Source organism: Spermophilus citellus (genome assembly GCF_964194105.1).
Source record: "Spermophilus citellus genome assembly, chromosome: 15".
NCBI lineage: Eukaryota > Metazoa > Chordata > Mammalia > Rodentia > Sciuridae > Spermophilus > Spermophilus citellus.
Window position 1 is genome coordinate 82,879,438 of NC_138195.1, and position 13,136 is coordinate 82,892,573.

General features: G+C 34.1%; 1 protein-coding gene across 1 annotated transcript in view; it reads left to right on the forward strand.

Moving 5' to 3' along the window:
- ATRNL1 (attractin like 1) overlaps positions 1–13,136 on the forward strand; it is a 716,619-nt gene that overhangs the window by 48,760 nt on the left and 654,723 nt on the right. Inside the window, exon 8 of the mRNA XM_081268108.1 lies at positions 3,470–3,725. Within this exon, the coding sequence (XP_081124234.1) occupies positions 3,470–3,725 (256 nt within the window). The remainder of the gene's footprint in view (positions 1–3,469; positions 3,726–13,136) is intronic.

The following is a 13,136-nucleotide window of genomic DNA, read 5'->3' on the forward strand; positions in this document are numbered from 1 at the left end:
AATGGTGCTGGGATTTGAACTCAGGGCTTTGTCCATGCTAAGCATATTCTTTACCACTGAGCTATATCTTTTTTTTTAATATTTTTTTTTTTAGTTTTCGGTGGACACAACATCTTTATTTTATTTTTACGTGGTGCTGAGGATCGAACCCAGCGCCCCGCGCATGCCATGTGAGCATGCTACCGCTTGAGCCACATCCCCAGCCCACTGAGCTATATCTTTAACTTAGTTTTGTGATTTTGATTTTTTCTTTTTGTGTGATATAAAATAAATCTTTGCCAAATCCAGCATATTAAGATTTTTCTTTAAGAGTTTTAAAATTTTTGTTCTTATGTTTAGGTCTTCATTTCATTATGAGTTAATTTTGTGTGTGGTATTAGGTAAGGGTCTAGTTTCATTTCTGTGTGTGTGAGTAGCAGGTTTTCCTAGCATCATTTGTTGAAAAGAATATTCTTTTCTCTTTAAATGGTCTTGGCACCCTGGTCAAAAATCATTTGACCATATGTGGGGGCTTATTTTTGGGCCCTTTATTCTCTTCTTTGATACATGTTTGTCTTGATGCTAGTACCACACTGTTTTAATTACCATAGTTTTGTAGTAAGTTTTAAAGTAAAAAACTATTGAGACTTCCAACTTGTTTTTGTTTTTTCAAGATTGTGCTTTAGCTATTTAGGATCCCTTAAAATTTCATGTAAATTTTAGGGTAGAGTATTATACCAATAAAAAATATTAGTATCTTGATAGAGGTTGCTTTTGAATCATTTGTTTTTATATATTTGTGGGATTCATGAATTTAACATGATTAATATGACAAGATACTTTTCTGGCTTCTATTTTGAACTGGAAAAGATATGTTTTGTGGTCTTTGATTAGGCCTTTCAGTTCAGAATTAATTTTTTCTGTGCTTAGGCAAAATTTTTGAAAAATACAGGAGTAGTATAAAAAACAAAGTACTATTTTTTCTATGCATGTTTTAAAAATAAAATATTATTTTATATGTATGTTTATTATATGTTTATGTACATACATACATATATATGTCTCTTTGTCTTCTTTTAGTTCTGTGTTTTGGTTTTTGGTTTTTGCATTATTTCCTTTTTGTAACAGCTTTACTGAAATAATTGATGTACCATATAATTCACTTTTAAATATAAAATTCAGTGATTTTAGTATATTCAGAGTTGTGCAACCATCTCGTGTAGATTTGTGTAATGTCTCAGTAGACTTGTGTAATCAATTTTATAAGATTTTTATCACTTCAAAAGCAACCTTATACCCTTTAACTGTTCCCTCATTTTGTTCATTCTCCATAGTCTTAAGCAATCATAAATCTCTTTTATATTTCTAGAGGTTAGTCTATTGTGCATTTTATATGAATGATATCATATACCATGTGACTTACGATTGGCATGTTTTACTTTGCATGATAATTTGCAAGGTTTAACCGTGTTGTAGCATATATATCAGTACTTTGTTACTTTTTATTACTGAATAATATTTCCCTGTATGAAAATATCACATTTTATATATCCATTCATTAGTCAGTGGACATTTAGATATCAGATATATGAATATTCCCTGTATCAGATATATGAATATTTTCATCCATTCTGTGAATTGTTTTCATTATCTTGATGGTGTTATTTGACTGCAAAAGGGTTTTATTTTGATAAAGTCCAATTATGTTTTTCTTTTTTAGTAGTTGTTTGTGATTTTGTATAGTTTTGGTTCTTAAATTTAGTTCTTTCATCCATTTAGGGTTAAGCTCTTTTTTTTTTTTTTTTTTAAAATATGGTGGCCATTAAGGGTTCAGCTTCATTCATTTTTATGTGGCTTTCTATTTTCCCAGCATTATTTGTTGAAGGTACTGTTCCTTCCCCTTTGAATGGTCTTGGCCTTCTTGTCAAAAATCAGCCAGGCACAGATTTATCAGTTTATTTCTGGACTTTCAGTTCTATTCCATTTATTTATGCCTATACCACATTATCTTGATTACTTTTGCTTTTATAAGTTTCCAGGAAGTGTGAGTCCTCCAATTTTGTTCTTCTTTTACAGGATTATTGTTCCATATCTCTTGCAATTTCATAAGAATTTTAGAATCAATTTGTCGATTTCTATGAAGAAGGCAGCTGAAGTTTGGACAGGACTTGTGTTGGATCTGTAGATAGATTTGGAGAGTGTTGTTATCTTAATGCTAAATCTTCTGATCCCTAAACATTGAATATCTTTGTTTATTTAGATCTTTTAAAAGTTGTTCACTAAATTTTTGTAACTTTTGAAGTTTAGAAATTGTTTTGTTAAATTTATTCCTAAGTATTTTTCTAAAATTTACACTGTTATGAATGGGATTGTTTTCCTTATTTTATTTTTTGCATGGTTCACTGCAAACATATAGAAATACAATATATTTTTATAATTGGTCTTATATCCTGCAATATAATTAGTTAGCTCTTTTCATTTTTTAGGATTTGTACATATGAGATCATAACATCTGCAGATAGAAATTTTACTTTTTCAATTTCAGTTCTAATCTGGATGCTTTTAGAAGTTTTCCCCTGTTTGTCCTAGCTGTGACTATTGTCCAGCACTTGTTGAGTAGAAGTAGTAAAAAATGGGCTTCTTGGTCTTATTCCTGACCTTAATGCAAAGCGTCAATATTTCACCATTCAGCATAAATTTTGCTGTGTTTTCCTTAGATTCCCTTTATCAGATTGAATAAGTTTCCTTCTATTTTATTCCTAGTTTGTTGAAATAGTGATGATTTATATGTCATTTATATGTAAATGAAATTATTTGTAAGTGCTGTAAAAATTACCATGGGTGAATCGAAGGTATGAATATTTTCTAATAGTCATGAGCAAATGTTAATGAAAGTGTATTCTACATTATGTACAAATGTGATCTTTTTTGGTGAATGGTACTCAGTGTAAACAGGGAATAATTGAGAAGAGCATACAGCAGTACAAATAGATGGTAAAATTCAAGTTTAATAAGTGGGGGTTCTGATCATTCGAAGCTTCCAAGACTGAGTAATGAAATGAACAACTTAGTATGTTACTTTCCTGTTGTATGTGAGGAATAAATTATTCTTAGTTATAGAGCTACTATACCCTTAATTTTAAGGTTCTGATCAGTTGGCTGCATTTTTCATTCTGAGAACTTTGAACTTAATTATCCTGTAGGATAATTTAAAATGTAGTTAATTGATCATATAGTACAACCATTTAAAATAAAATGCGTTAAAGTAACTTTTCAAAATCAAGATACATACCCTTCTTTTGTGTGTGAAAACTTTAGTTATCATTATTTGTGTGTTCCTCACTTGACGTTTTACAAATAATAACTATGCCTTATAGATGTGTGAATAGTTAATGAACTGTAATGTTTAATTGTAGTCTTTGTTTTTAATTAATGTGTATTGCTGAGACTTATCTATTTTGTCTATTAACATATGTATTTTAATTTACAGGAAAACATCTTTATGTATGGAGGCAGAATTGAAACAAATGATGGCAATGTCACAGATGAATTATGGGTTTTTAACATACCTAGTCAGTCATGGAGTACAAAAACTCCTACCGTTCTTGGACATGGTCAGCAGTATGCTGTGGAGGGACATTCAGCACATATTATGGAGCTGGATAGTAAAGATGTTGTCATGATCATAATATTTGGATATTCTGCAATATATGGTTATACAAGCAGCATACAGGAATACCATATCTGTGAGTTTCTTTAAAAATGTAATTTTTTTATTGGTTGAGAATATTATTATTTTAAAGAAAATCTTCACAGGAATTTAGTCAAAATGGTGATTTGAGATTAGAATTATAAACTGAGAATTAATGATTTTTTAAATATGACCTTTTTAATTGTTTTAGATTTTGTCCTTTACTATTTTAGTTTATCTTCTTAGCCAAATGAGGAAAGTTGTTACACACTATTCTAATTTCCCAAAATCTCAAAATATTTTTTAAATATGAGAGAACCCAGTAGATGGTGCTATTTCCTTGGATTTTATATATGAACAGAGAATGAAAGTAGCCTGATCTTTTTACTATGCATTCCATGATTTCAGGACTTTTCATTTTTCAGCCCTCTGTTCCTAATCTTATTGCTATATCTGTATGTATATATTACTCCTTTAAAGTAAGCTTCCCAAGTATACTGTGCTGGTTTCTTAGAGATTATTATCAGGTCTATGAAGGTGACTAGGACAATCTTCATGTGACTTTCTGTACTATAAACCTAGTTTTTTTTTTTTTTTTTTTTTTTTTGCTTTTCTGTTTTCTATTGCAATTTTTATGGCATTTTCAAGCAGTGGTAACCTTTTTTTAAAATGTTTTTAAATTTGTTTACAAATATGTACCCTGTGGTTGCTATTTAGGTTCAAGAACATACTCCATTTCTGATTCTAGCCAGTGTAATGAACCTCAAGTACTTGAATTTTTTTTTTTTGTACAAATGTATCTGATTAAAGAGTTTCTGTGCAGTGTTAGAACACTCATTTGCGCTCAGAGGAAGACTCCTCTTCCCAGTTTCCCCTGCAGTTCTTTTAAGTGATGACTTTTTTACTTCTATGTCCTCAGTGCAGTTGGGTTGAAAGTGGGGAATGTATTCTTCTTAGTCTCTCTTATCATTTCCACTCTGTTCTCAATCTCTCCTCCTGTAAATCACCTGGCTTTGAATCTTGTGTTGCCAGGCCCTAAACCTTTTTCTTTCTTTTTTTTTTTTTTTAAGTTATAGATGGACAAAATACCTTTGTTTTATTTATTTATTTACTACTGAGTATTGAACCCAGTGCCTCACACATGCTAGGCAAACGCTCTACCACTGAGCCCCAACCCCAACCCCTTACCTTGCCTTTTTGCACTCATCTTTTGCTTCTCAGATCACTTTGTTTTATATCTTGAAGAATTGAGTTTCTGGCTCACTGTCACTCTGTCCAGCATATATAAATCAAATACTTTTATGATTTAAAAATATCCACATAAATATTTCTTCCAATAGTCTCTTACTTTATTGATCTCTATCCTTAAGCTCTTGTTTTCCATTCTACTTGATCCATTTTTTTTCCCTATGCCATACTCTTGACCTTGTCATTCCAGAACCTACAGGTCCCATGCTGTGTACTTCAGATGTCTTCCCTTTCAAGCATTACCAGCTTCCCCCTTCTAGCACTCACAGTCTTACAGGTTCTGGGCCTTTCTAGAGCTTTTAGTCCATGAACCTCTTCTCACTTTTTCCACTTTCTCAAGTTGGTCCTTCACAATGTCTGAAAGTCTTTTTAGTCTACTTTGGTCACCCAACTCTTCTGGAGAAATATACATTTTCCTTTCTCTTCAAACTTCCAGCATTTTCTTCTTTATCACCACTTTCAGCTAATGATCTTACTTCCTAAGTACTGAGAAAATAGAAGTAATCAAAAGAGAACCTGTACTTATGGGAGTGTGTTGGAATGTAAAGATTAATAAGCAGAGCTGCATTGCTGAGCTTGCTTATATTATTGTCATGACAGGCTCATGATGACCCTGAAGCAAACACAGTTGAGTTACTCTGATTTTTCAGGTGAGCCTGGGAGTTGAGTTGCTAGTCGAGAATTACAGCCAGGTGCAGTGGCGCACACCTGTAATCCCAGTGGCTCAGGAGGCTGAGACAGGAGAATCTTGAGTTCAAAGCCAGCCTCAGCAACTGTGAGGCGCTAAGCAATTCAGTGAAACCCTATCTTTAAATAAAATACAAAATAAGGCTAGAGATGTGGCTCAGTGGTCAAGTACCCCTGAGTTCAATTCCCAGTACACCACTCCCCCCAAAAAATTACAAACTTTTTTCAGAGAAGGGCTGTTTTGTTTTCTGATATACTGTATTTTGGTTTTATTATAGCATTTAAGGAATATTGTAGGTATTAGTTCTACTTTTTTGTAATGTAGTGAAATTTATGTGTGGCTCAATTTTCATAAATATTCCATAGGTTCTTGAAAAGAAGGCAAATCCTGTAACATCATGCAGGTCAATAGGTACATACGTAATCTACTTTATTGCTTATATTGTATAGGTTCTGTAATACTTTTTGTGCTTGATCTTTTTCTGAAAGTCTTAAAATATTAGCCTATTTCTGTCTATTTCTCCTTGTATGTTCTTTAATTTATGCTTTATTGAAGTTGGTATTATCAACAGATATTATTAATAACTTATGTGTTTATTGCGAATTGTATCCTGTTGCGTTTTGTTTGTTTATGTTTTTTGGTGCTGGGGATTGAACCCAGGGCCTTGCGCTTGTGAGACAAGCACTCTACCAACTGAGCTATATCCCCAGGCCTCCTGTTGCGTTTTGACGTGATTTTCTTGCTTAATGCTTTTTGATCTGAGTTCTGGTATATCTGATATTCATATAATGCCCCTGCTTTGTCAGTCTTTTCTTGGTGTACCTTTGTCCATTCCTTTACTAATATATCTACTATTTAGTGCTTCAGAATCACTTTGTTTTATTAAGTTTATGTCTCATATACAGAAAAGTTAGATTTTACTTTGTAATTTCCATCTGTTTTTAGTGTATTTTTTTTGTACATTTTATAGTTTTAAAAGTCACTCTGCTTGCTTTCTCTTTGTTTTTACTTATAGGTCTTATCTTTAGCCTCCCCTGCTTCTGTTGGATAAGTGTGGTAATTTGGTAGCTCTGCCACCACGGTTTTCTCCATTGTTTCTCATCTTCCTTTCTACGTTGTTGTGGCATCCTTATCTAGCTGTCTTGGTTTCCCTTGCTTTTTTGCATACTTAACCTAGAATTTGTAGGGTTTTATTGTTTTTTTTTTAATTTTTATGCTCCTGGTTTCTCTGGAAATATAATTTTCTTTATATTTCACCCTACCCGTCTCCCTCACATTTTCCTTTTGCTTTATATGTCTTCCCTGAGGAGAATGGAAAGATTCAGATCTAAACTATCATCGGGCTTGTTAAGTTGCTGAGGTTGCCCTTGAACTTGAGATCCTTCTGCTTCAGCCTCCTGAGTCACAGGGATTACAGGTGTGTGCCCACCATGTCCAGGAACTTTTGTTGAAGTTTTAAAAGTAAATTCTTAACTAAATCTAAAGTCAGTCAGTACTTTCACTCTTTGTGCAGCTTCCACTTTACTGTTTTAATTGTTTTCAAACACAAATGACATTATCATCGTCATTCAATACTAAGGGTAAGCAAATTTTTTTTTTAAAGGGTTAGATGGCTTTGTGAGTCATGCTGCTGAACTCTGCTGCTCCAGCATGAAAGAAGCCACAGACAGTACATAAACAAAGAGCATGATTATTCTCATAAGATATTAAAGTTGCCTTATTTGGCCTTGGGCTTTGCTTTACTTTCCCCTGAGCCTGAGATAGAGCATATGCTTCTAGGTTCTTAGCAACCCTTGTCTAATTTAAATTAAAATTTGTTATGTGGTATTTTTGGACATTGTATGTTCTAGTTCATGGCCCAGAATTCTCAGGGGCAGCATATTTTCCTCCATGTGGAACCAAGGGTGAAACAGATTATGTCTGTCTGCCTCTGCAGAGCAGATTTTAAAATCCTTGCATTTTTCATTGAGAGTGTAACTCTTCAGGGATCCTGTCAAAGCTCTCGAATCCAGTACCTGCATGGGCCCTCCAAATCTGTAGGCCACCTGATTGCTTTATGCCTTCTTTACTGAATGTCATTTGCAATTCACAGAATACATTTCAGGCTTTTCATGTTTCCTTTATTGAATGACAGTTTCTTACAGCCATGAGAAATAGTCAACATAACATTGTCTAGAGATGGTTAGGAAGGCACAATAGATCTATTCTAACCTGCCATGAATGATGTTGACAGGTTGTTACCTGAGTGATTTATTTTTGGATAATCTGATAACAGAATGGCAATTTAAAGATGTTGTCAGAATAATTAAGTTTACTATACCATAGAAAAGTGCTGCTTTAGGGGATGATACTATACTAAGTAGGGTTACTTCAAAGGTAAGTAATGGGATAATTTGTCATTTTATTTATATGGTAAGTGCTTATTATACAGAGATATACTTTTATCCTGTTTTTAGCAGGAGCTACTATATTGTGATGTTATTTTATTTTATCCTATTTTTCCTGACTGATTTTAATGGTATCAGCTACTCCAAAGTAAGTTGGATTTACTTTTAAATATCTTTATATGTTTAAAGCATCAAGAAAGCTAAGAACATAAGTATTTTTGTATTAAAGAAGGATATTTTAATCGGCATTGTAGTATATGTAATGAAAAGAAAGCTGAAATTATTGCTGAGTAATTCATGAAAACTGGGTATTTTAATTGACAGAAGTTTACTCTGGGTGATACTCCAAGGATAATGATCTCACTATTATGAAGCAATTTTAGAGAGGGATAAACTTACAGTTAACATACCCCAAAATGATCACTTATTCAACTTTTAATAATACTGTAAATAATTGTGAAGTTTATCAGTTTTATACTTTGTATTATGAATTGCCTTTGAGATTTTGTCAAATTATTTCCAGAATATAGGAGCCATCTAAGTACTTTATCTTCAATTATCTTAGTGTGAGCATTAAACATTAACATTAAAAAATCCAAGATACTAGAGAATACTTCTTGACGGTTGAGACTGTGGCTCTCAGTGGCTGTCTGTTAACGATTGACCTTACTGTTTCATGAAGATTAGGGTACCTGTCTAGTTCAGGAGTACCTTCAAACATTGGGTTGACGTAGCACAGAAGAACAAACATCTGGCTCCACCTGCTGTCAGACTTAGTGGGTAATGCACCTTAGTAAATGATGCATTGGGCATTTTCCCCTACCTTTGCAGAAATGATTTCTAGCAGACTTGAAACTTTCATGAATTTAGAAGATACCATACAAAAATATCTTGAAGGATAAGAGCAGAGAGAAAGATTACTTAGGACACACAATGCAGTCACCATAAAATAACAAAAATTAATTGAACTTCATCCAAATTAAGAATTTCTGTCATGAAAAGACATCACTAAGAAAATGCAAGGCATAAATTGAAAAAAAATATTTTATATACCTGTTAAAGATCTGTGTATTTGAATATAAATCATTAATTAAACCAATGAAAATTGGACAAAAAAATGAAGCAACACTTCTCAAAAATAAGATATAGGCATGTTCAAGGAGGATATAAAATGGTTCTTATTAGACATCTAGAAAACACAAATTTTAAAAAATACCATGAGTTACCATTTTATACATCTAGAATGGCTGATATTAATTGTTGATAACACTAATTATTATAAAGGATAGAGAGCAACTAAAATGTTTACATATTATTGATGAGAGTTTAAAATTATATAACTACTTTTGAAAAATGTTCAGGAGTTTTCTTAATTAAGTAGAACATTTCATTACCTTATTACCAACAATTCTACTCTAAGGTGTTTGCCCAAAATAAATTAAAACATGCTCACAAAAAGACCAGAATAAGGATGTTTATGGGAAGAAAAATCACAGCATCTCTAAATTGAAAACAAAACAAATATATAACTGTAGTGATTTTTAAATTTTTTTTAGTTATAGATGGACATACCTTTATTTTATTTATTTATTTTGTAATAAATGAATAAATAATTTTTTACAATGTTTATTTATTCTTATGCAACCCAGTGCCTCCTACATACCAGGCAAGCACTCTATCCTAAGCCACAACCCCAGCCCCTGTAGTAAAATTAGTAAACAAAATCTACTATATGCATATAATGAAATACTATTCAGCAGTAAAGAAATAAAATAAAAATTTATTTTAAATATAAAATAAAATACACAACATGGGTAAATCTGAAAATGATGTTGAACAATAGAAATCATATACAAAAGATCACTGTATACAAAGTTCCAACAATCGGCAAATTGATCTATAGTGACAGAAATCAAAGCAGAGATGGGCTGTGGGAGTTGTGGATTGATTGGATGGAAGTAAGAGGGACCTCCTGGAGTGACAAAATATTCTGTTGCTTGGTGCATAGGTCTGATGGGTGTGCATTTGTAAAATCTCCATTAAATTGTACACTTAAGAGAATGTATTTCAGTGTTTATAAACTTTATCTTAATAAATTAAAATAATAGTTTTTAAAAAAACTGAACTCCTGGCCTTCCACCACTTTCACCTCCAACTTGCTCCAAGTCTTCTACCTGTCATTTGATGGCAACTTCATTTTTCAGTTGCTCAGAACAAAAGCCTAGCAATCATCATCAATTTCCTTCTTTTTTCCTCAGACTACATCCAAACTCTCAGCAAGTACTATCAGTTTTACTTTAAAAAAACACATAAAGCAACTAGTCTAATCCTAACTATTTCTGACACTACCATTCTGCCCTAAACCACCATTATTTTGGCCAAGATTACTGCAACAAGTTTCCTAACTGGCCTCCTCTTTTCTGCTCTTTCCTCTATAAAATTTATTTTTCAACACAACAGCTAAAATGATTAATTTAAAACTGATCATGGGGTGGGGTGGGGGGAATCCAAGATGGCGGGCTAGAGAGAGACTGCATTCCTTATTGATCCTTAACCTGAGATTGAAGCAGTAGGAATACTATTTCTCTGCAAGTTATTAGAGATCCCTCCCACAGCTGCTCCCACACAGGAATCCTGGCCTCCCTGTCCACACAGGTCCCCTGGCCACTGCTCCTGTGTGGACCCCCCTCCTACAAGCATGGGGCTTCCCCAGTCTCCTCCATCTTAGGACACTGCAACCATTGCTATAGTCCCCTTCACAGGGTAGCCTGTACCTGGGGACAAGGGACAGGATCTGGAGACAGGCACCTGCTACAACACTGCCAACACAGGGCTGCATCTCCGAACACACAGCCCAACACCACCACCCAACACAGCCCAACACCCCATCTCTGAAAGCAGCCACCTCCATTTTGGGACACCTCTGTTGCCATCTTCTGTTATCCTCAGTATCTCCATTGCCATCTTTAGTTGGAGCAACTTCCAGCTTGAGACACTGGCTGGGGTCTAGAAGCAATATCAAGGTACCTATAGGCCCCCAACTGCCCTCCCTCCTTGCGGCCACTAACCTGGTACAGCACTTATAGCTATGGGGCAAGCCTTTAGCTCGCAAAGCCTGGTCCTGGTCTGTCTGATACAAAACAACTCTCTGAGACAGGTGCGCAGAACACAGAGGGCAGCACCTCAGACCTCTGGATAGAAGGGTTCCTGATTGGGAAGTAGAAAGGGAAGGGGTGAGTGAGATAGAGTTTAGAGACTAAATTAGAGATGGGAATTCTGAGGTCTACAGGTGACATAAGAAGATAAGACCAGGCACCAACATCACACAATTGGGCCCCAAAGGAGATCCTTGGGGTACAGACTTCCAACAGGACCAGCAAGTGCTATTCCCCCCACCTCCAGGAGTTCTGCCTCCAAGACCTCCAACTCTGCCACCCTAATAACCTTCACCATCCTAAGGGTGGAGATATCAGCAAACAATAGACATCCCCACCTACTGGATGAGATGGGAAGCAGGAAACATACTGGAACTCCAACAGAAACAGTCCTTTAATTTTCCTTCAAGATTTTTTTGTTTGTTTGTTTGTTTCTCTCCTCTCTCTGTCTTTTCCCACCCTCATATCCCCAACATTTGTGAAACCAAGAACTTTTCATGCATTAAGCTACTAAGTAATGGGATATTGGAATAGTAAGTATATTACAGTTAATGTTGTATATTCCTTTATCTTCTATTTTTATATTTTTTCTTTTTCTTAATTTTTATGTTTCTTTTAGTACTCTCAATTGTATTCCCACTTACTTGTCTCCCCAAAATCTCTTTCTCTTTTTCTCCTGCTATTAGCCAACTTCTTTCGATGCCTCAATCACGTTTTCTAAGATCTAATAACTCTATATCCTCACATCCTACTTCCTTAACATCTCATCCTACAGCCCACCCCTGGGTCTCTCTTTGTCCATCATCAGAAACTGTAGACCTTTTTGCAAACCTACAGTTTATATTGTAGATAATGACTGAATTAACCATTTCTGTATATTGGGGGGGGGGACATAAATGTCAAAAGATGATATAAGAGAGCAAATACAGGCAGCAAAAGACCATTTCAATAAAGATCTACATAAGCAAATACAGGAAGCAAAAGATTACTTTAATAAGGAGATAGAGATTCTGAAAAAAAAGCCAATCAGAAATCCTTGAAATGAAGAAAACAATAAACTAAATTAAAAACTCAACAAAAACGTCACCAGCAGATTTGATCTCTTAGAAGACAGAAGCTCACACAATGAAGACAAAATATATAATCTTGAAAATAAAGTTGACCACACAGTGAAGATGATTAGAAACCATGAGCACAACATGCAAAAATTATGGGATAATATAAAAGACCAAATTTAAGAATTATTGGGATAGAGGAAGGCACAGAGCTATAAACAAAGGGAATGAATAATCTATTCAATGAAATAATATCAAAAAATGTTCCAAACATGAAGAATGAATTGGAGAATCAAATGCAAGATGCTTACAGGATGCCAAATGTACAAAATCACAACAGATCTACACCAAGACACATTATAATGAAAATGTCTAGCATACAGAATAAGGAGAGAAATTTTAAAAGCCACAAGAGAAAGAAATCAGAGTACAGATAGCGGGGAACCAATTAGGATTTCTGCAGATTTCTCAACCCAAACACTCAAAGCTAGAAGAGACTGGACTAACATATAGCAAGCCCTGAAAGAAAATGGATGCCAAAGAAGAATCTTATATCCAGCAAAATTAAGCTTTAGATTAGATAATGAAATAAAAACTTCCATGATAAACAAAAAGTTAAAAGGACTTACAACTCAAAAGCCTGCACTACAGAACATCCTCGGCAAAATTTTCCATGAGGAGGAAATGAAAAACAAAATGCAAATCAGCAAAGGGAGGTATTACACTAAAGGAAAACCCAATTAAAGGAAACACCAAGTTCAAGTTAAAAACCAAAATTAAACAAAAATTACTGGAATACAAATCATGTCTCAATAAAAACCCTGAATGTTAATGTTCTAAACTTATCAATAAAAAAACAAAGATTGGCAGATTGAATTAAAAAAAAAAAAAGACCCAACAATATGCTTCCTTCATGAGAGTGATCTCATAGGA